The 21,818-nt window shown below is 40.6% G+C and overlaps 1 protein-coding gene and 1 non-coding gene across 3 annotated transcripts in view; both read right to left on the bottom strand.

Moving 5' to 3' along the window:
- Window positions 1-12,988, bottom strand: part of PKD2 (polycystin 2, transient receptor potential cation channel) — a 50,413-nt gene extending 37,425 nt beyond the window's left edge. The window contains exons 1-2 of one of the 2 annotated variants that reach the window (XM_064486237.1): window positions 12,297-12,988; window positions 4,459-4,572 (exon numbers count right to left, since the gene is read on the bottom strand). In XM_064486237.1, the coding sequence (XP_064342307.1) occupies window positions 4,459-4,572; window positions 12,297-12,897 (715 nt within the window). In that variant the 5' untranslated portion in view covers window positions 12,898-12,988. The remainder of the gene's footprint in view (window positions 1-4,458; window positions 4,573-12,296) is intronic. The other variant, XM_010983103.3, reaches the window with a different exon arrangement.
- On the bottom strand, window positions 2,228-2,299 carry TRNAV-AAC (transfer RNA valine (anticodon AAC)). The gene has a single exon. It is a non-coding gene; the product is annotated as a tRNA-Val (tRNA).
- Window positions 12,989-21,818: the final 8,830 nt, after the last annotated feature.

Below are 21,818 nucleotides of genomic sequence, written 5' to 3'. Positions count from 1 at the left end.
TCTACTGTGCGAAATACGTTATATTTTCTACCCTGTAAAATATTTACTAAAGTCTTAGCGTTTTACTCAGTGACTTGTGGGTTATAGATGTGTTAAAATCTTAATCCTTTGTTATATTTCTTATAACTATTCTTTACAGGTGTCTTCTGCCTTTTAATTTTGTCCATTTCTTTGACATATAGAAATATAACACTTCTATGATGTTGACTCAACTTTTTTTGTGTGATTTCTATTATTATGTTTAAATATAGGAGATTTGAACAACTGCATAAAATTAATAGAGAGAGTAGGAAACAAGAAGTTGCAACTGTATTTTTATCATAGACTCACCAAAGACTTTCCTTGGCCTTTTTCAAAGACCTTCTATAGTACTATTTATTCCTTTCCTTAACTTCAGCATCTAATTCACACAAAGAAATATCATTACTATTTATAACAGTAACTCATATATAAGTACTTTGATGATAAATTCATAGCAACCTTAAGTTTCAAGTAAGAATAAATGCTAATCACCAGGAAAGCGGGATTATTTAGTTTCCATGGCATTCCTGTCCTCATGGTTAAGCAGACTGATTCTGAAGACAGAGGGATGAGCACCAACACTGACAAGATGGGAAATAAGCTCCTGATGGGCACACAGCTGCTCCAAATGACTGTCCAAATAATTGGACCTACAGGTCTTAGAACCTACTGATGAAAGAATTCAGCCACTGTCAACAATCTTCGGGACAAATTTTGCTCTTATTACTATTATATGACAGAGAACATCCTAGGATCTTTTCACATATTATTCCTAATCTCCACAGAATCTTTCAAAATAAGTATTCTACAGATGAGAAAACAAAGGGTCAGAAAGGTTAAATAAGTCACTCAAGCTTACCTAGTGTGTAAGTGGTGGAGCTGGGATTTGAACCCAGATCTCTGTGAGGCTAAAAAAAAACTGTACTTTTCCTATCATGTCAGGCTGCCTTCCAGAACCCCATCTACTTCATATAAAGAGTTTCCAACATGCAAGGCACAGTTATCTCACTTACCTACAGTTATAAGTTTGATATTATCAGTCATTTGATACTGATATTGCTGGTAAGATTTAAAACTGGTAGTTAAAAAGATGGTTTTGAACAATAGGGAAAGGACTCAATCACTAGGAGCCAGTAAGGCTTTGCTAGGAGTAAATCATGCTTGCTTATCTTCACTTCCTTTTTAATTTGGTCAACAGCTGATAGATTAGCTGCTACATCAGAGGAACAGTGGAGTTATTCAGACAGGCACTTGCAAAAATCTTTCTTATCCTATTTCATGAACAGTCTGAGCTAGATGATAATATAATTCAGTGCACTCCACCCAAAGAGCTTTGACTAATGGGCTGATGTTGGACCAAACTTTTCTGATTTATTAATTTACCAGGATAAGGACTTGGATGATATCAACTCTGCTGATGCTATAAAGCTGGGAAGGAAAGCTGATATATGAGATGGATGAATCTAGATGCAAGGTGGTTTCAACAGACCGGAATGATGAGCAGATCCTCATGAGTTGAAATTTAACAGAGCTGAAAGGGAAGGTCTCCTCTGTGTTCCAGGAAAAAGTACTCAAAGACTAGCTGGGGGACACGGTGGCTTATAGATTTTGGTGAAAGAGACTCAGGAATCATGTACATGAAGAGCCAGGCGATGGCAGGATGCATGGACCTCAGTGCAGGATCTGAATGAGGACGTTCATGGCCCCACTTCGCCCCTCTGTTAAGGCAAGGCTCCTACTGGGCTTTCAGAGGACCTCTGATAAACAGAACCTGTAGTTTCAATCATGTGGGTTACTCATGTGTCTCCCATCACACAAGCAACAGTTAAGGGAAATGGAAAGGTTTAACCTAGAGAAGACGTAGGGGAGACTGAATGTCTGTCACTAAGCTTCTGATGGGCGAAAGTGGAGGAGAGACATGGAAAAAGTACTTGGTATTAGGTGGGCTTGGAGAGTCGAACCAAGAGGGGAAGGTAGATGAGGGCAGACTTTGGCTTCATATAAGAACTTTCTTTTTTTTTTTTCAATTTTTAAAAATTCTTTTTTGAGTGGGTAATCAGGTTTATTTATTTATTGACATATAATCAATGTACAATGTTGCATTAATTTCTGGTGTACAGCATAGTGATTCATTTATACATATGTATGTATGTATGTATGTATGTATGTATGTATGTATGTATTTATTTATTTATTTATTTTTTAGTGAAGGTACTGGGGATTGAACCCAGGACCTCGTGCATGTTAAGCACATACTCTACCACTGAGGTATACCCTCCCCTCAAGGAAGAACTTTCTAACACAGCCATAGAAAAGTAAAATGAACTATTTCAAAAGAGTCAGTCCCTTAATCTGGAACTCCTGCTCAAGCAGAGGCAGGATGACTGACTATTTGGGAAGAATGCTGAAGGGGAGATTTTAGCATAAAGTGGAGGTTTGATCAATCACTACCAAGATTCTTCCTCAGAGATTTTACAACATTCTGAAAATAAAACTTGGCCTATGCACAAAGTGTAGCTGATGTTAGAAAAAAAACATGATGTGTGAAAAAGAACAAAGAGCATAAAAATTCTAAAATAAATAAGAAAACATGAATTAGTTATATCACTTAAGCTTGTTTCCTAAAATTCTAGCTATTCAGTTTATTTATCTGGCTTAGTTCCCAAACCTTGTCAGTGCACCTGAAAACTCACTTCTCTGGTCACGTCTGGAAGCCTTTGATTTAGTAGATCTGGGCAAACTGCGATTATAAAAAAAAAATTCTCTTTGTGATTCTGGTTCAGGCAGCTTTCGAGAACACTGGAATTCTAGACTTCTTATAGGAGTACTTATATTTTGCATAAAATGTATGTATGAATGTATGTGTCATGCTTAAAAAAACTTAATAATGATTCTAATCTGCCTGTTAATATTTCAGGCCACTGCAGTTTAATATTTAAGCACCACTTCTATTCTGGGAGCAAACCTGACTTCAGTATTTATTGTAAGCTCTAACATCTTAGAACATAAAAGTTAAAAACGTCACATCTCTTTCTTTATAACTTTTAACATACTGAATAGATCATTTCCAGCTTTTCAGTATTTCTTAGATAACATGTTTTTTAAAGTAATGAGATTCCTTTCTAAACAAATAACAGGAAATTAGGGGAAAAAATAAGAAAATGGATGTTGCTCACATATATATACTTTTTAGCTTAAGTAACTTTTTTTTTTTTTAAAGTTCCCACTTGGTTAGGCAAAGTCTCAGAAAATGTGAAAAGAAGTCATGCCCGGTTAAAGTTCACTAAGAGCTTACTTGTATTAGTAAAAGTCAGTGTGGGGATATTAAATACATCAATATTCAATTTCTTAAAATTATAAATACCAAAACTTAAATGTTTCCTTCATCTTTCACATCTCTTTGTTCTTTTTATAAATCTAGTAAATAAAAAACCATTTTTTAAAAGGAAGCATTTAGCACTTAAGTCAATTAAATTCATGGTGGTCAATTTTAACATAATAAGAATGGCATTATTAAAGTATTGGTTAAATCATGATGCCCTCCATTTTCAAAGAAGGGACTCTTCCCAAGGTTGGTGCTAATTTGCAAGCGTTTCTAAGTGAAGGCTGTTAACAACAAACTCCTTTCCCCGAGGAATATGTTAGGGGTCCTGGTGGCCATAAATCTGCTTCCTGTCTGCTCTCTTAAGGGGCTTTGGACACAACAGAACTCCATCATCTAACACCCTTTGATTCGAGGGAAAAACGCATTGCCTATGACTTTCTGGACTTTGAGGCAAATGGTTTCTAAGATTTGTTTCTGTCTAAGGCTTCCCCCCCTCCCAGAGGACACAGGGACGTAGTGAAAGAAGAAAGAAAAAAGAAAGAGATGACTCTGTAGTTAAGTTTCCTGTACAGCGAAAATCCAAAGTTATTGAAGATTTGGAAGAAATGATGAATTAGAATGAAGGCATCGCACAACACATCCAAATTCAAAAAGAGGGGGCTTTTCAATATATACAGCCATAAAAGCAGTGTCAGGTGCCATTAGCTGTATTTTCTAAGAGTTAACTTTGGAAGCCATTTTACTGGAAATACTTCTTGTGCAGACTTTACATCAACTGATGTGATAACTGTGACCGTGTAAGTATTGTTAAGAAACCTCATACAAAACCCTTTCACTTGGTTTCTTGGGGTCTGGCAGGTTGCCCCATGCTCCTCACAGGGCAGATGGTCACAGCCAACAACGAACTGGCCAATCAGACAATGCTGAATTTTGGTCAGTGTTCACCAGACGAGAGAAGAGAGCTTTACCAAGTTCTAAATTAGAATTGATATCAGAGAAGAGAACTTCTGAATTACCCCTCCTGGTACATCTACAATTCCTTTGAATCATGATTTAGACAAGCGAGAAATTTTCAAAACTTTTCCTCTAGTGGAGGGAGACGTTCTACTTACAGACGCACAAGACGATGAGAAAAAGGAGGTACGTGGCCAGTTCTCGTAGGACACTTTTAAGGTATTTCTCTCGGTTAGTGCTGCTTTCCTCCATGAGTCTTGTTCCCCAGAGACCTTGAAAGTAATAATTAAAGAGGTCATTTTGTTTAGAAAAATCTCATGAATGGCAAAGAGAAAATACATTTAAAAATAGTATATCTTTAAGGGAAATTCTCCTGTTTGTTTGTTGGTTTGTTTGTTTGTTCTTAGCAAGCTCTGAATGCAACTGAGAAATTGTTTTAGCAGGAATATTTTTAATTTGGGAATACATGAGCCTCTCTTGTCTCAAGGCAACGATCTGATCTTTGTGTAAACTCCCAATCTCATTAGAAAATACCTTAGTAAAAATGTAGAAAGAGGAGAGGAAACCTGGGCAGCCCACAGGAGCAGGTTAAGTACTTGTGCTCTTCCCTATGTGGGAGGAATTACCGTTATTACTAAATCAATTATCCTTGTTGGTACATGATGTAACTACATCGCAAATGATACCTTTTAGGTCACCCTTGATGAAAAGAAGTCCTGGTTGGAGCACCATTTCATTATGGAAACATCTATCAAGCTTCTAACACACGAGTGTAAAATCTACTCTGTACCCATTTTTGCCCTTTAAGAAATTCAATGCTGCCTGACTACACTAAAGAGATTTTTAAAGTGCCAATTAACATGTGTCTTTTAAATTAAAAGCAACAACTCAGCCAACTTCTCTCTCTCTTTGGGGAAAGAGTAAAATCAGCAACCGTGTTCCGTATTTTTGCAGATGGAAAAAGTGCTGGGCTGGCTGAGCGAAGATGACATAACCCTCGGTGAGCTGGCCGGACAGAGTTCCCGCAGTTTTGGACGCGGCCGGCAGACAGACACGGTGGCCGTCCAAACCCCCACCAGTGACGGTGTGGTCAAGTCGCATTGCTGGTTACTTGGAAGAGCCTTAACGTTTTCCAAAAAAGACAAACCTCTCAATCCTTTCAGTGAGATTGGGTCGGTCGGCTGTTAATGGCAAACTGCCTCAGACTTTAACCTCTTCGATCACGGAAACTTCACTTAGGCCACAATCAAGCCACACAGAGAACAGGGGGAAAATGGTACATGGTCTTTCCCTTGGAAGAAATGACTTCATCACCAGTGTTTACGTACTTTCTGAGTCTTATAATAATACATTAGTTCTCCTAAATTGGGGTATTTCGTTTCGTTTTCTTTTTTCTCCCCAGCATCCGCACTCAAAGACACTGTGTTACGCATCCTAGGCTTCTCCACGCTGAAAGTGGAGCTTAACTTATGACCAGGTTTGCTCCTGCCAAGATCTGGTAGTTGTCAGGGAATTACTCACTCCGAAGAAATGCAGCAAGCAGAATGTTTGTTCGCTGAAACTCTATCATATTAAAGAATTATTACAAATTTAGATGACATGGAAAATTACAACTCAGAATAACAGAGAGGCAGCCAAATATTAGGCTCAGTAGCCCTGGACACAACCACACCATTTCTCTGGGTATCTTTCTTTTGGAGGCCAGGCCTAAAATATACACAGAAGTGGAAATTGCTCATCTTTCTACCATCAGGAGGGACTACTGCCTTGCCTCACTTGGTCAGTGATTTCACTCTTTCTCATGGTTTATAAACAATTATGCACTAAGGAATAATCATGGTTCTTAATATTTATAAATATTATTTGCTTGCCCTATAAATAGAAAAAGCAAACTCGTGTCAAATTTTATTCAAGCTAAATTTGCGACGGTCTATGGCAATTTAACGCTAGCCCTTGAATGAAACATTTCAAATAAAAAGAAACAAGTCCTCTTATTCATATTTTATATACTTCTATACATTTACTTTTTCTAAATTGCTCTAGCTACCTCCTCAAACATTTATTGCTTTAAAAATGTCATCCAGTTTCTTCACTAGACGTGGATGGAGGACACAGGGACCCCTTCACATTCTGATGGGTGAGAAACAGCTGCATCCACAAATGGAAGAAATACCTATTCTATACCCAACTCCTTCCCACATTTAGCAGGGATGATAGAATAAGAATGCTTAAGGGCAGAGTTCATGTCCAAAATGACAGCTTTCTTCAAAAGGAACTGTTATCTTTTCTCTCAACTGTCTCAGCTGAGGAGGGGGTCCCTTCCCAGCACTCCAGGCACTCACATCCAGTACAGGACGTGTCCATCTGTTAGGAGACTGTGATATGGGGGACACCAGACAATATCCAACTTCCTTCCTGTATAAGAGGGTGCTTAGCTAATGCCAGAGCCTAAATTCAGACCACATCACCTCAACAGTGTTATTCATATGAATACAGGGGAACCCTCAGATGGGTAACCCAAGACACCAAAGATGTCTCAAACATAAGTAACTGACTTAGAAAAAATGCCATGTTGCAACTATTTTATCCAAATGCTTCCAAAACCTTTTTATTTTGCAATATATAAGAAATATCAGAAAGAGAGAATGATATAATGAACTCCCATGTATTGCTCACCTAGCTTCGACAATTATCAACTCAACACCAACTGATTTATTGAAACCCTCACCCATTCCTCCCCAATTTTTTGCATTTGTATATGTTTTTTAACTGAAGTATAGTCAGTTTACAAGGTGTCAATTTCTGGTGTGCAGCATAATGATTCAGTCATACATGAACATATATGTATTTGTTTTCATATTCTTTTTCACCAGAAGTTACTACAAGATATTGAAAATAGTTCCCTGTGTTATACCTCCCCAGTTATTTTGAAACTAATCCCAGCAATCATATCATCTCATCTGTCAACATCTGGGTTACATAGTAGAAAAGATTCAGTGTGGAAGTTTTGCCTCATATTCACCCTGTCCCACCGGAAACACACTGACCCCCTCTGACTCACTGATCATGACAAAGTGCAGCGTGGGGATCTGGAGTCAGAGCTGTGTTCAGATAAAGGCTCAGGCACTTAGGAGCTGGGAGACTTTACCAACGCCGTAAGCCTCCGCTTCCCCACTGGGAAATGGGGTAAGAGTGCTTCTTTGTGGGGCTGCTCTGAGAGTTTGAAATAATATATATATACAGCATGCTGAGTGGCTGGAAGAGGCCCATTTATAGCTTCAGAAACAGGTCCAAATTTGAGAAATGTCCTACTTCTGAAGCCTAGTTGGTCCTGATTTCAGAACGGCGTAGAGACCCAAATCCATACAGGCTTTGAAGTCATTGTGAATAGGCTGACCAAATTCTCACTGCATTCATTTCACAGAAGAATCCTGTTGTGCTCAGACACATGTGGGCATTGTTTAGGAAGAAGAATACAATCCTTCCTAGTATTTGAGTTTCAGGGACACCCTCAGAAAGGGGAGTGACTTCCTCCTACTATTGGTCCATTTCCCATAGAACAGTCAGCTGCTACCTCATATACGACATTGACTCTTGAATCTCGAAGTCTTAGGCAGCCCTCTCCGGGACGGCAGACAAGTATGTCCTACAGCTAATGGTCAGTTCCACGAGCGTATTCCACAGACAACTCACACTCACGTGCCCCAAACTGAGATTCTTTTCCTTTCTTTCTCTGGAAACCTACTTGCCTGTTTGAGTTAATGGTACCAAGCCAGAAATACGAGTTTCATCCTAGAACAGGCCCTTTTAGTAACCTTCCCATGGAGTCGGTCCACAGTGTTGGTGGTTTTTCTCTTTAATCCAGCTTTCTTCCACTCCAGCTTACATGCCTTCTTTGCAGCCTTCGTCACCCTCCCCCTCTTGGTCAGCCTTCTCCTAACTTATTCTCCCAGCAACCAGCTCTACCCACCTCACCTCACCCCATTCTCTACATTCTTGCTAGAATCATCAGATTGACATGTGATCAGAACAACTCCATGCTTGAAGCCCTCACCGATTCTGTCTACAGGAAAAAGTGCCAGTGAGCTACAGGCTTGCTTGGTCTTACTCCTGCTATTTTTCCCTCCTCAAGTCCCACCCCACTCCATCCTTCAAAATATAACTCAAGCTTCACTTCTTCTAATCTCCCCTGGTAAAGCTGGCCCTCTCTCCTTTGAGTCCCTTCCATACCTGGGACCTGGCATTGCAATTACACCTCCTACACCTCTGATTCCCCAAATCAACTCTGAGCTCCTTGGGAGTTGGGATCTTGTATTAGTCATCTCTGTATCCCTAGTAGCTACCATAAGGGAGATGCTCAATAAGTGTTTGTTGACTGCACAAATTCTGTTGCTAGCATAGCCTTATCATATCCCCCTAGAGCAGCAACCCTCCCTCAAAAAAATCCCCACAGCAATGAAAATACAAAATCTCATTTGTTCAAAATTGTAGTGCAAATAAAAAGGGAAAAGAAGAAATGATGGAGTGAGGTTTGGATTAAAAATAAAGGGAAAGTCAATGGCGGAGGGTATAGCTCAGGGGTACTGTGTGCTTAGCATGCACAAGGTCTTAGGTTCAATCCCTAGTACCTTCATTAAAAAAAAATTTTTTTAAAAACCTAATTACCTGCCCCCCTCAAAAAAACAAAACAAAACAAAAAACGAAAGTCATAATAGCCAAAAGGTAGAAACAACCCAAGTGTTCATCAACTGATGAATGGATAAACAAAATGTGGTATATACATACAATGGAATACTATTCAGTTATCAAAAGGAATGAAGTTCGGCTACACGCTACAACACAGATAAACCTTGGAAATATTATGCTAAGTGAAATAAGCCAGACATGAAAGGACAAATAATGTGTGATTCCACTAACGTGAAGTACCTAGAATAGGAAAATTCATAGAAACACAAGCAGAATAGAGGTTGTGGGAGGGAGTGGAGGGGACATGGGGAGTTATTATTCAATGGTTAGAGTTTCTATTTGAAATGATGAAAAAGTTCTGGACACGGACAGTGATGATACAACATGGTGAATGGGAAAGGAGGTATCTATTTGTTACAGCAGCTTAGCCCACTCTGACCAATACAACTAGCAGTTTATGATTTCTCCAGGAAAACAAACACAAACAATCAAGCATATATGTCTGAAATAACAAACAGAAAATGACTTTAACAAATTGATACATCCATAAAACACATTTAACTTTGGAAATTCAGAAAATTTGATAACTCATGTAGAGTGTCTAATTTTACCTCTGCACTAAAAAGAGTTTGTTAAAGAAAAGTAAACAAAATTGTTGGGTTGGGGATACCTTTAAGTTTGGAGCAGTCTTTCAGTCTTCCAGCCATCCTTTGCTGCCTGTGGTCCACGCTTTCATCACCCCTTCACTGGCTGCCTCCTACCTGGTCCTCCTGTCTCCTCGTCTCCCTCTGCAAGCTCTTCTGCATAGCACACTGCCCGACTCATATTCCCTTTCAGTATATTCTGCTCCTGCTCGAGAACTTTCAACTGCTTCCTAATACTGAGGGATAAATTCTTAATTCCCTGGTTAGACACAATGCTTCCCATAACCAGGCCTCAAACATTTCTTCTTTGTTATCTTACTCTCCTAAGAAGATAGATCTATTTAGTGTCCAAGGAGAAAAATAATCATTTATTGTCCAACTTGGATTCATGTCATTACACAACAACAGAGTATGCTGAAGCTAGAAGGGACCTTGAAGAGTAGGCTCAACTCTTCCGTTTTGTAATTGGGGAACAGAGGCCAGGAGGTTTGAGGGAGTTAAATACAGTCACAAGGTTGGAAGACCTCCAGAGAAGCTCTTGACCACTCCAAACTTGAGTAATCTCTCCCACCTTTAGAAATTCCATGTCACTCTCTCTTCTGATCCTGGGCACTACTTACATAAGGCATATAAGATTTTTATCATTGGTATCCCAAGAGGGAAAAAAAATCACAATTCATCCTCAATTATTCATTTTACTTTCTGGGTTTTCTGTCCATAGGGAAATGATGATGTGCTATTTTAGTTTTGTTTTTGTTTTGGCAGCACCTAGCACAGTCTATTTTCACAGTACGTGCTAGCTATTTAACAAATGTTGCTTATTTATTAAATGACAAGAATATCAATTATATTTCTTCATAAAATGAAATGTATTCTAAAATTTTCTATAAAAAAGATTTTCATGCATCAGTTCTCCTAGTAATTAGACCATTGATAAGGTCAGACTAGTTTTACTACTAGCTTATTCATTGTACATTTTCTGAAATTTTTCCTTAAAAGAAATAAATGTATTTATACACTCATATATTTCATTTCATTATATTCCATTATTGAGTTTATTCAAAGAACATTAAATGTGTTATCAAATATTTAAACTGAGTTAAACGGATCACGACTTACTATTATTTATTAACTTAAAAGAAACTTCTTTCTTGCTTGAGTGACTATTTTAAAAAGCACAATTAAAACAATGTACAATAATATATCATTTATTTGAATATAGTTTTGAGCTTTAAAAGATTAGTTTCTTTTTTTACTAATTTTTCACACAGGTTATTCAGAGGATCTTTTGTTCCCCACCATGCTCTGAGCCAAATTAACTAGCATAAGCACTTGTGTAAAAGTGTACCAAAATATACTCTTTTAGAATCTATGATATAATTTATATTCATGAAGCACTCACAACATGGCAGAGACCTGCTACTCATTTTATGTCTCATCTCATTTAATTCTCACAAGTCAAGAACTAAGTATTATGATTATCTCTTTATAAATAAAATTTTAAAAAATTGGGGATCAGAGAGGTTAAGCAGTTTGCTCAAGGTCACACAGCCAACATGTTACAGAACTGGGATTTGGATATAGGCCTGACTTGGTGTTAATTACATTGCTATAAAAACACCTGGATAGTTTTTTGTGCAAGATTTTCAAAACTGACAGGAAGACAAGGGAAGGGAAAATTTCAAAAGAACTGAGAATGGAAAATTCTTAAAAGTGGAGATTAAAGTAATTTGGACGGTAAGAGCAAATGCAACTCTTTTCCAAGGATGCCTTTGACAAAACTTTGCAAAAACAGGATTCTGTCTGCTCTTGGAAAATCTGTGTCTTCTTAACAGGCACTGGTAAATTTGCAAATTCCTTTCCTGCCTTTTAGAGAGTTGAGTGCACTGAACTCTGACACATTTACACACAGCTGGTATCTGATGACATCACTGTTTCATTGCAATTTCAAAGAACATTAAATTAGTTATTTTAAAACATACTTCCAAGTTTTTAAAACAATATAACATTCTCTTTGCAACTGTTTTAGAAAAATGCCTAGAATTAGAAAAGGCCAAACAACTGTTTTCCTAGCCATTACTTTATTCTATTCGTGGTGTTCTGGACACCTCCCTCTCCCCCAAACAACCACACACATCAACCAAAACAACAGCAATGAGTACCCAATGACACTCCTACTAGGAAACTGTACTGCCCTTTAGAACGGGATAAGGGCAATAGGGCATTCAGGCCATTGGAAGACCATGGGTACCAGCACAGAATTTTCGTTTTTATTCAGTGAATTAGCAACTATGCAGCTGCAACCACCATCAGTTGTAATTAGAGTATTCTCTTTTTATCCTACAAGAAAAAAAATCTCCAGATGTACCCCTTCACTCTAATACGGCTTTCACTAATTTCAAAGTTAAAAATAAGATGACATATCTTTTTTTTTTAGAAGAAGAGGGTATTCAATACATTTGCACCAACAAGGGCGCAGTGGGATTCCGCAATGGGTACCGGAAATAGAGCAGAATTAGCAGAGGTGAGGAAGGCGCTTCCAAGGGACGCGGAGACGCAAAGGGGATGCGAGGTGGAGCCCGGGAAAGCTGCCCTCAGCGGGCGATGGCTCCGGCGCTGCCCGCAGTTCTGGTTTATGCATCAGCTGCCACGGGTCACGCTCTTACCTCGCAGCCCGCGAACCAGCCTCTCGGCCCAGGCCACTCGGGGCGGCTGCCCGTCCAGGGGGAGGTGGTGATGCAGCGGGTCCCCGCCGCCCGCTGGGCTGGGGCTCGGCGGGCCCTGGTCCTCTTGGCGGCGCCGCCGCCCGCTCGGATGGCCGGCGCCGTGGTAGCCCCCCAGCCCTCGGCCCCGGGCGCCCGCCGAGCTCACGGCCGAGGAGGCGGCCGACCTCCTGCTGCCCGGGCGCCACTCCACGTCCATCTCCACCACCATTCCCCCTTCTTCTCCCTCCACCTCCTCTTCCTCCTCCTCCTCCTCGGCCTCGAAGCCTGGGTTGTCGCGGCTCCACGCTTGCCGCGAGCACGACGAGAGCGGAGGGGACGGGGAGGCTGAGGCTCCGGCAGGGGGGTCCCGCGCGGCCGCCTGCCGGATGCGCTCCATCTCGATCTCCAGGCCCCTGTGCTCGCGGAGGCCGCCCGGAGCGGCGAGGCCGGCGCCCGCGGCCCCGCCGCCAGCCATCAGCCGGCCCGGGCCCGCGGCTCGGGGCGCTGGCGGCCGCTTCGTGTCCCCGGGCTGCTGCGGCTGCACCCGGCTCGAGTTCACCATCGCGGTCACTGGCGACCGGCGCGCCCTCGCCCGGTGCCGCGCTCGGCGCTGCCCGCCGCAGGAGCCATGTTCTTTTCTTCCCGGGGCCCGCCGCCTCCTGCTCCCCGCCCCCGACCTTCCCCCCAGCCCCGCGTCCCTCGCCCGCCCCCTCGGCCCGCCTCCCGGTGGCCTGGCCTCGCCCAGCGCTGCCGCGCGCTGCAGGGGTAGGCGCGAGGAAACCGCCCCCGCGGCCCGCGCGCTCGGCGAGCTGCGCCCAGGCCCGCGTTCTAAGTGTGGCCGGAGTCCAGGGGCGGGCACCCACATTCCATTCGGGTGGAAGGGCTCGGGCGGGGAGGGAGTCGCTGACCCGCCCTCGGGGAATGAGCTTCTGGAGCTGTCACTGCCTCCGCGACCCTGAAATCACGCTTGGGTCCCCGTTAACCGCCAGCCACTACTGCCACGATTTACCAAAGTGCAGGGATGGTGTGAACAGGAGAAATCCAGGCTGAGCTGGTCCACAGCAGGGGCAAAGAAATCTTCCCTTCATTTGAAAACTACCAACAAAACTACTAACCCTGACTTACCTGGCCTTTGGTGGCCTTCTTGGCCCTGATTCTGCTGCTTTTCTAATGGTTTCTTCAGTCTTTGGCTCCCCTCTCCACACATTGTGAAGACCCCAAGGATTCGAACGTGGGGCTCTCAAATCGCTGGGGCTCCACATGAGCTCAGCTGCTCCTTTCCCAGCACCCCTCATCTGCCGGAGCCAGGACTGACCTGTGAGTAACGGAATCCTACATCACGCCCCAGGTCCGGAACTTTATTCCCGCTCTACGGAGCACATACTGCTCATGCTCTGGAATTGTCCAAAACTTCACCCATCTCGAACTAAATTTGTTGTCTTCTCCCTTCTTCTTCTCCTTTGTTTATTTAAGCCTGCTTCACCTCTTGAATCCTCAGCTGAGATGTGAGACATCCTCACTCCCCAAGCTACACTTCATCATGATAGCCTCATCTGTCTACTCTTCTCCTGCCATACTTCATTTTCCCCAAATTGTGTTACTTCTGCCCCACAAAGGCCTCTCTGATGGGCCCCCTGTTACTCATTCCCTTTGTCAGTGGTTTAGGCCAGGGCCCCATGGCTGTTTTATTCTGCACTGGAACAATGGATCTGTCAATTCCACCTTCATTCTCCACCTCAGGGTCCCCACTGTTTCTAAATTATATTACAGAACCAAACCTGCACATGTCACATTGACGCTAGACACCTGTGGAGGCTTTTGACAGCTTAAAGGATAAAATTTTATTTCTGGAGTTTGGTTTCGTAAATTTTCATATATATATATATATATATATACACACACACTCTTTTTTTTTTTTTTTTTTGCTAGGGCTGTCATGACAAACTACCACAGACTGGGTGTCTCAAATGACAGACATTTATTTTCTCACAATTCTAGAGGCTGGAAGTCTAAGATCAAGGTGTTGGTAGGACTGGTTTCTTCTGAGGTCTCTCTCTTTGGCTTGTAAGTGGCCATCTTCTCCCTGTGTCTTCACTGGTCTTCCCTCTGTGTGTTGTCTGTGTCCCAATTTCATTTTCTTATGAAGACACCAGTCAGATTGGACTAGGGCTCACTCTAATGATTTCATGTTAACTTAATTTACCTTTTAAAAGACCCAATCTCTTAATAGAGAACAAACTAGTGGTTACCAGTAGGGAGGGGCAATATAGAGGTGGGGGAGTGGGAGGTACAAACTTCTGGGTGTAAGATAGGCCATAAGGATATATTTGCAACATGGGAAATATAGCCAATATTTTATAATAACTGTAAATGGACTATAACCTTTAAAAAAAGTTTTTTTTAAAGACACTGTCTCCAAATATAGTCACACTCTGAGGTACTAGCACATTCTGGTGCTAGGTGGCAGAAGGGGGCGGGAGGTGGTGGTTGGACTTCACCTCAACGTATGAATTTTTGAGGCAGACACAAGTCAGCCCGTAACAGCTCCTAGTCTACTTTTCTAGCGTGGTTTCCCACCCTGTACGTCCACCTGCAGCACCCTTTGCTGGTCCCCTATGCACTTATAACACGATGTTTGTACTTAGGTGATCATGGCCACCTATCACCGGATCCTGCAGTTTGTCTATTCAGGTATCTGTGTCCTTAACTTAACTGAGCTTCTCAAGGGCAGGGCTGGTGGGTCTGGAGCACAGGCCTGGTTCATGCCATCTTTCAATTCCTTCTGAAGACATTTCCTGTGCACTGAATTAGGAGCTGGGCGTGTAGAGCAGAGGATGACACAGCCCCTGACCGCAAGAGGAGACAGACAAATAAACCAGAAATAACTGTCTTAGGTTGTGATGTCTGTCCTCTGAGGATCCTCTAAAGATGCCAATGCCCCAGACAGAACACTACCAGATTGCACAGTCAAAGGATACCCAACAGATACATGGCCAGAGGAAAGCCAGACCTGAAGAAAGAGTGCAGAATCTCAGCCAAAGGGTCAACAAGTCTAGTGTGGTATTTTCAAAATGTGACGATCAACATCACACTTGATGTGGCACTTGTTCAAGATACAGATTCCACGTCCCCACTTCAACCTTATTGATTCAGAATCTCCAAGATTTCAGGCCTGAAATTCTGAATCTTCTCTGAGGATTCTGGAGCATCCTAAGTTTGAGAAACACCAAGATGTTCTAAATGGATGGGGTTTCATGAAACATTTCCCCCATTTCCCTGCTGCTTCATTATCACCAGTGGTGCCATCATCAAACCCAGGCCAAGAAGAAACTTCAGTGGTCCTTGAGTCAGACTGACTCTGTCTTGTGCCTGCCCAGTGCTAATTCTGAATCTCGAATTCAGTTCCTACTCTACCACTTCCTAGCTGTGTGACCTCCGGCAAGTGGCTTGACCTCCTGGAAAAGTGGAAAAAATAGTGTCTACCTCATAGGGTTGTTGTGAAGATTAGGTGAATTAATACATGTAAGGCATGCATAACACTGCCTGGCACGTGGTAAATGCCCAAGTGTTAGCATTATTAGCTCATATTCTTACCGTTGATAAACATTTTCATCTATTATAATTGCATATTTGGAAATCTTTGTCCTAACCAGACTATGTGCTTCTTGAGGACGAACTCTCCATGCAGGACAGGGGATCACATAACAAATACTTATTGAGCACCTACTATGTGCCAGGCACAACGCCAGGAGAGAGTGCAAGCAGACAGGTGAAATGCCTCGCCCTTAAAGAGCTTGCATTCCCCGTAGGTTTGTTGGGGGAATGAATGAATCTAGTCAGGAGCAGTCATTTTAAGGCACACAGCTAGACCATTGACGATGGGGTGTGGGGGTCCTAATTCTTCGTGTAGTGCTCTTTTTAACTTTTGCACACCACCACTTCTACTCTGGGATCTTTGGGCCTTTGGAATAGCTTATGCCGACATGACTCTATTATAGTCACTGCTCAAAATGTTGTTTTCCCTTTTGAAATATTTGTTCCCCAAGGATGTTTTGATTTTTCCAGAGTTCAAGGTTTAGAAGAAGACAGTAGATGTTTGCTTATTCATTTCTTGTTTGTTCTTACTATTTTCTGCTAGTAGGCCTAGAATCCAGAGACCTAAAGAGGAGAACAGTGAATGGAAAAACAATATTAAGAAATAATAACATAAACTAATTCCATTGTTATCTAAGTGTTGGGTTGAATTTCTGTGCATTTGCTGTGCATTGTAAGTAATGTTATTATTTTGGTCGGAATATACAAAACAAAATACTGTTTGGACAGATCCTTCAGGGAGTTATAATCTTCTTGGAGAAATACATACCTTGAGTCTAAATAACCATAGGTGGGAGAATATAATTTAGTATCAAGTCAGTAGTGAAATCTTTCAACATGGGATGGGTTGAGAGGAGTGACTATCCAGGCTGGCATGGAAGGGGAAGGTAGACAACCCAGATCATGGAAAGCCTCAGATGCACGGAATACAGACTGCATTCTGTAATTAGTAATTACAATATGTACCTCTTTTTTTTGTTTACAGTGTCAATTATTTAAAACAAAATCTGAAATATTCTTTCTAACTTGTCCCCTCAAAGAATACAGGTTGACAGAAAATGTGTCCACACATACATAAGTCAGAATTAGATGTGTGCTTACCTGAAAGTTTAGTCACAAATCATTGAAAGAAATGTGATTTTTCAAAAGGCACATCAATATTAGTGTAATGTAACTTGGATAGCATTTGATCCATAGTATCTTTAAATCTTACATTCCAGGCATTTCACTACTAATTTCAGACTTAGTCTTCATAAACCTCTACCAGCCATCCAATGTTTCCTGCTGAAATACTTATTCATTCTTTCTGGCTTATCAGTGTTCTCTTTGCTGCTTTCAGCCTGACATGGTTTTCCCCTCTAGAGCTCCTGGCTTTTGCTCAAGGAAACCCTGAGGCTGTAAATTTCACTCCCTACCCACAAAATTCCTTCCTTCAGTACCCATCTTAAAACCCTATTTCTCATAAGACATTCTCTTATCAAATAAGTGAGATACACAAACTCATATTTTCCTTCATCTGGTTGCTACATCCTATTGCCATATGACAGATTTCAGGAATCTATAGGGCCTGAAATACGGTGTGGGGTAGATAGCATAGCCCGGACACTATCTGGTTTTATGTCATCTGTGTACGGTAGGTTCTTCTGGGGACATGCTGTAAAACCTTACCTCTGAGTGACAGTGCCATTTAAAAGGCCACTTTAAAAACAGTCTAGTCTAATTTAATCCTTCACAGTCGCCACACCTCTGACTTCTGTATTATTAGAATTGCCTGTTTGTTTCCCGTCTTGCTTTTATTTTCCAGTGTGAGCCGATGAAACAGACACAAGCTGAAGTACTCGTTGTTCCCACAGATTCCACCTTCAAAAGGAAATCCAAAAGGAGTCTCTGGCATGTGTGGTGTTGCTTAGCAACCCACCCAAACAAACATATTTCCCTCTCAGTTTTTTTTCTCAGTCCTTATTTATTCAAGAACATTGTAAAGTAAATTTTATCATTTGACATCTGAAACCGTTAGAAGAAAATTTGGTGTTTAGGGCTTTATAAGAACAACTAACCATACTAAAACGTTTACTTTATTTCTCACTTTGCTGCTCTGATGACGCAAGGCTAGGATTTGTGGTATTCTTCTTCATGTCTGGAGTTTGGTTTGGATATGTCCCTGCCTCTGTGGGAGTTATCTTGGCACTACTGTTAGTTGGCACTGTGATTTTGATGACCTAATCTCTCTCTCTCTCTCTCAGTTTCCTTCTCTGAATAATGAGGTTAAATACCAGCCTTACAAATTCCAGCAGAACTTTTTTGAAGCCATAATGAGAGACTATTAATAAATTCATTGACCATTTATGGAGTATCCACTAGATGCCAGGCACCATGTTGAATTCTGGGGAGGCAAAGGTAAGACATGGTTCCTAGCTTTAAGGGGATCAAGTCTTATGAGTCAAGGATGCCACTTATACCTAAAACTAATAAAATGTTTTAAATCAACTATACCTCAAAAAGAAACCCCACAAACAAAACAAACAAAGAAGGATGCCTGGGAACATCTTTATGTCACCCCCAAGCCCTCTGCTACACTTTGTAAAGACTTATGAATCTTTCTAGACTCAGGCATTCTCTCCTGCTGGAAACTTCCTTAGCCAAAATCCCAGCTCCCTTCCTTGAATTTACTTGTCCCTCTACCCTGCAAACCTTTATCGCAACATTTACCCCCTTATATTGAAACTATCTGTTAACATAGTATAATCTTCTTGAGTAGGACTGTAAGCTCCTGGAGAGCAGAGACCCCATCTCATTTCGTTTGTAGTTTAGCAGCCCAGTCGCCATTTCCCTTTCTTATTATAATAGAAATCAAATTTTCTTGAGGAACCACCCTCTCCTGTGCCGAGTCCATGAGTGCCTGAGATGTGGCCGACACCACCTCTGAACCCCCATGTGGAAGGCGTGGATCTCAGGCTTGGCTGACTGGAGTATCATGTTCCCTTGGCATTTGTGAATGGTATTTAAGAACAGGAATGGAAGCTGGTTCTGTCCATTGGAAATCAGGACAGATTTTTTTTTTCCAGTTGTTGGAAAAGAAAAGCTTTTCTTCCTACTAGATTTGGAGTTGTAAGGATGTAAGTCTAGACGAACTGGCAGCCAAAATGTTTATGCTAGGGGAAAAATGGAGCCAACAATATATATACATAAAATATGCATAATGTAAAGACTGGAAGAATACTGTAATTGAACTAGTGGTAATGTTTGGGTGGCCATGCTATTCAAGAACTTTGTGAGATATATTTTTATAATTTGCCATATTCTGGTTTTGTCAGATGCAGTTATATGTCTTTACCCACATTCGAAAGAATTTTGAATAATATAGGGCCAAGAATAGAATTCTTTGGGATATTGTGTGAAGCTTTTCTCTTCACCAACTCAAAGTTATTCACTATTACCATTGGGTGTAGTTATGCAAACACTTTGAATAAAATTCTACTTCACTAGCTCAGACTTCCAAAAGGTTATCAGAAGTTTTTCCAAAGCCTTTTGATACCAACACGGATGATGCTTACAGTTTTCCCTGCTCTATCAGACTTTACAGAATACCTGCTTTATATCTTTCCAGTACATATTGAATATGATTAAGTTGCAGAAGTAGTCCTTACCTGCAAGATGCTTGTAAATTAGCTTGCAAAGACAAACTATACACAGATAAAACAATTACTCAGTGAGTGCTGTGTGGCACACATCTGGGAAGGTTTTATTACTGTTGTTGTTTTTGTTGTTGTTTAAGAATCTAGAGTCTAACTCCTAGGGATTCAGATTCATTGTGTGTTAGGTGGGTCCTAAGAGTTGGAGAATGACCAAGTTCTGATGACATCATTTGAGCCCTGGAAATCAACACTAACTGAAGTTAGATCTACCCCTAGACTTCAATAACCAAGAATTTCTCTTTTGATTAATCTATTTTAGGTTAGGGTTTCTGTTCCTTGCAATTGAAATAGTACTAACCAATAGATTTGAATAGAAGTGGATCATACAGTCTGGTAAGAGCTGTGTTAATGATATGCATAAAATGCTATGTGAACACATGACTGGGCCCCCTTGTCTGAGCTAAGTGGGCTAAAAATGGCGTAGAGGCTGGCTTGGCTTCCCACTTGGCAAGGGTTAGGTGATTAGAGATTTGAGGGGATGCTGAACCCTACTTTTCTTTCTTAAATCATTAAATCACAACTTTGAAATCTTTGCTATAAATAATATTCTAAAAGTTCTTTTAAAAATGTCTCTTCATCCTCACAGTATTTCTTTCACAGCAGAAGTTCATAATTTTGATAAAGTCCAATTTATGAATTTTTTCTACGGATTGTGCATTTGGTATCATATTTAAGAAATCTTTGTTTTACTCAAGGCCATGAACATTTTCTCCTATATTTTCTTCTAGAAGTTTTATAATATCTGGTTTTACACTTCAGTGTATAATCCATTTTGAGATAATTTCTGTATGTGGTGTGAGGTGTGGATAGAGGGGTTTTATTTCTTTTTTGCCCATGGATATCCAGTTGTTCCAGCACTGTTAGTTGGAAAGACTATCCTTTCTGTATTGCATCATCTTTGCACCATTGTTGAAAATCAATTGACCGTACATGTGTGAGTTTCTTTTAATATATTTTTACTGAAGTACAATCAGTTTACAATATTGTGTCAACTTCTGGTGTATGTGAGTTTATTTCTAGATGATCTGTTCTGTTCCTTTGGATTATGTGCTTAACTAATCCCTTCCTGCTTTGGTTACAGTAGCTTCCCCAAACTTTTCCTCATGTAAGATATTTTAAATTTGTAAATATATTGGTTTAATTTTATTTTGTGACTCTTTCTGGTCCCATTCCCTGCTTTGGTCTGACCCATAAAGGGCTACTCATCAGCTTGTCATAGAGCATCTGTGAGCTATGGTGGGTTTCTGTCTGAATGATACTTCAAAATATTTACAAATGTAAATTTTAATATCAATTGCCAATTTTTAAAATGAAGCAAGCAATTATTTTGTTAATTCATCAATTTTTTTTCAGTAGCCTTTGACTCTTCTTCTGAAAGATAAAGATTAGTCAATGTATACTCTCCACCAATAAACACTTTTTAAATTAATAATAACTTTTATGTAGCCAAAGTCTACAAGCTTTCATTTTTTCCCACAATAATAAATATAACATTGACTTTATATATTTAGATGTATTCAGTACTCATTACCAGTAGCTTTTTATTTATTTTTTATTTATTCTTTAATTTTGTTGGTGGGAGGTAATTAGGTTTATTTGTTTATTTTAATGGAAGTACTGGGGATTGAACCCAGGACCTTGTGCATGCTAGGCATGCACTCTACCGTTGAGGTACACCCTCCCCTACCAGCAGCTTTTTAAATATGAATTCCCTTTCCCTGAGTTTTTTCTCTTGCTTTAATCCTTTCAGAATAGATTTTTTTTATTAAGCAGTGTTTTGATGTTTTTTTCCTTGTTGTTTTTAAAAAGAAGAACTCATTAATGCTTCATTGTTCCCAGAATCTGTACAAAATTGAGAATGCCTTTCTGTTGCCATAAACATAAAACAAATGGGCTGGGCACAATATTTTTGGCTCAATCTTTTTTTTTTTTCTTGTTTTTAGGATTCTGGAAACATTCCTCCACCTTCCTCTGTCATTAAATGTTGCTATGGAGAAGTAGGAGGTTCGATTAAACCCACATTTTTTCTCCCAACCCTAGCAGATGACTTGATTTTTCTGTCCAAAAGTTACCTGCTTAGTGAGTTGTTTTTTTTTTTAATCATCCTGCTCCAGGGAAACATCTTTGGGTTGATCATTCTGCATAATTGTGTGTTTTTTTTGTTTTTTTGGGGAAATATTTACAGATTTAATCA

Source organism: Camelus dromedarius, chromosome 1 (assembly GCF_036321535.1).
Source record: "Camelus dromedarius isolate mCamDro1 chromosome 1, mCamDro1.pat, whole genome shotgun sequence".
Taxonomy (NCBI): Eukaryota; Metazoa; Chordata; class Mammalia; order Artiodactyla; family Camelidae; genus Camelus; species Camelus dromedarius.
Note: the sequence above shows the minus strand (reverse complement) of the source record. Positions and strands in the feature narration are given on the sequence as shown.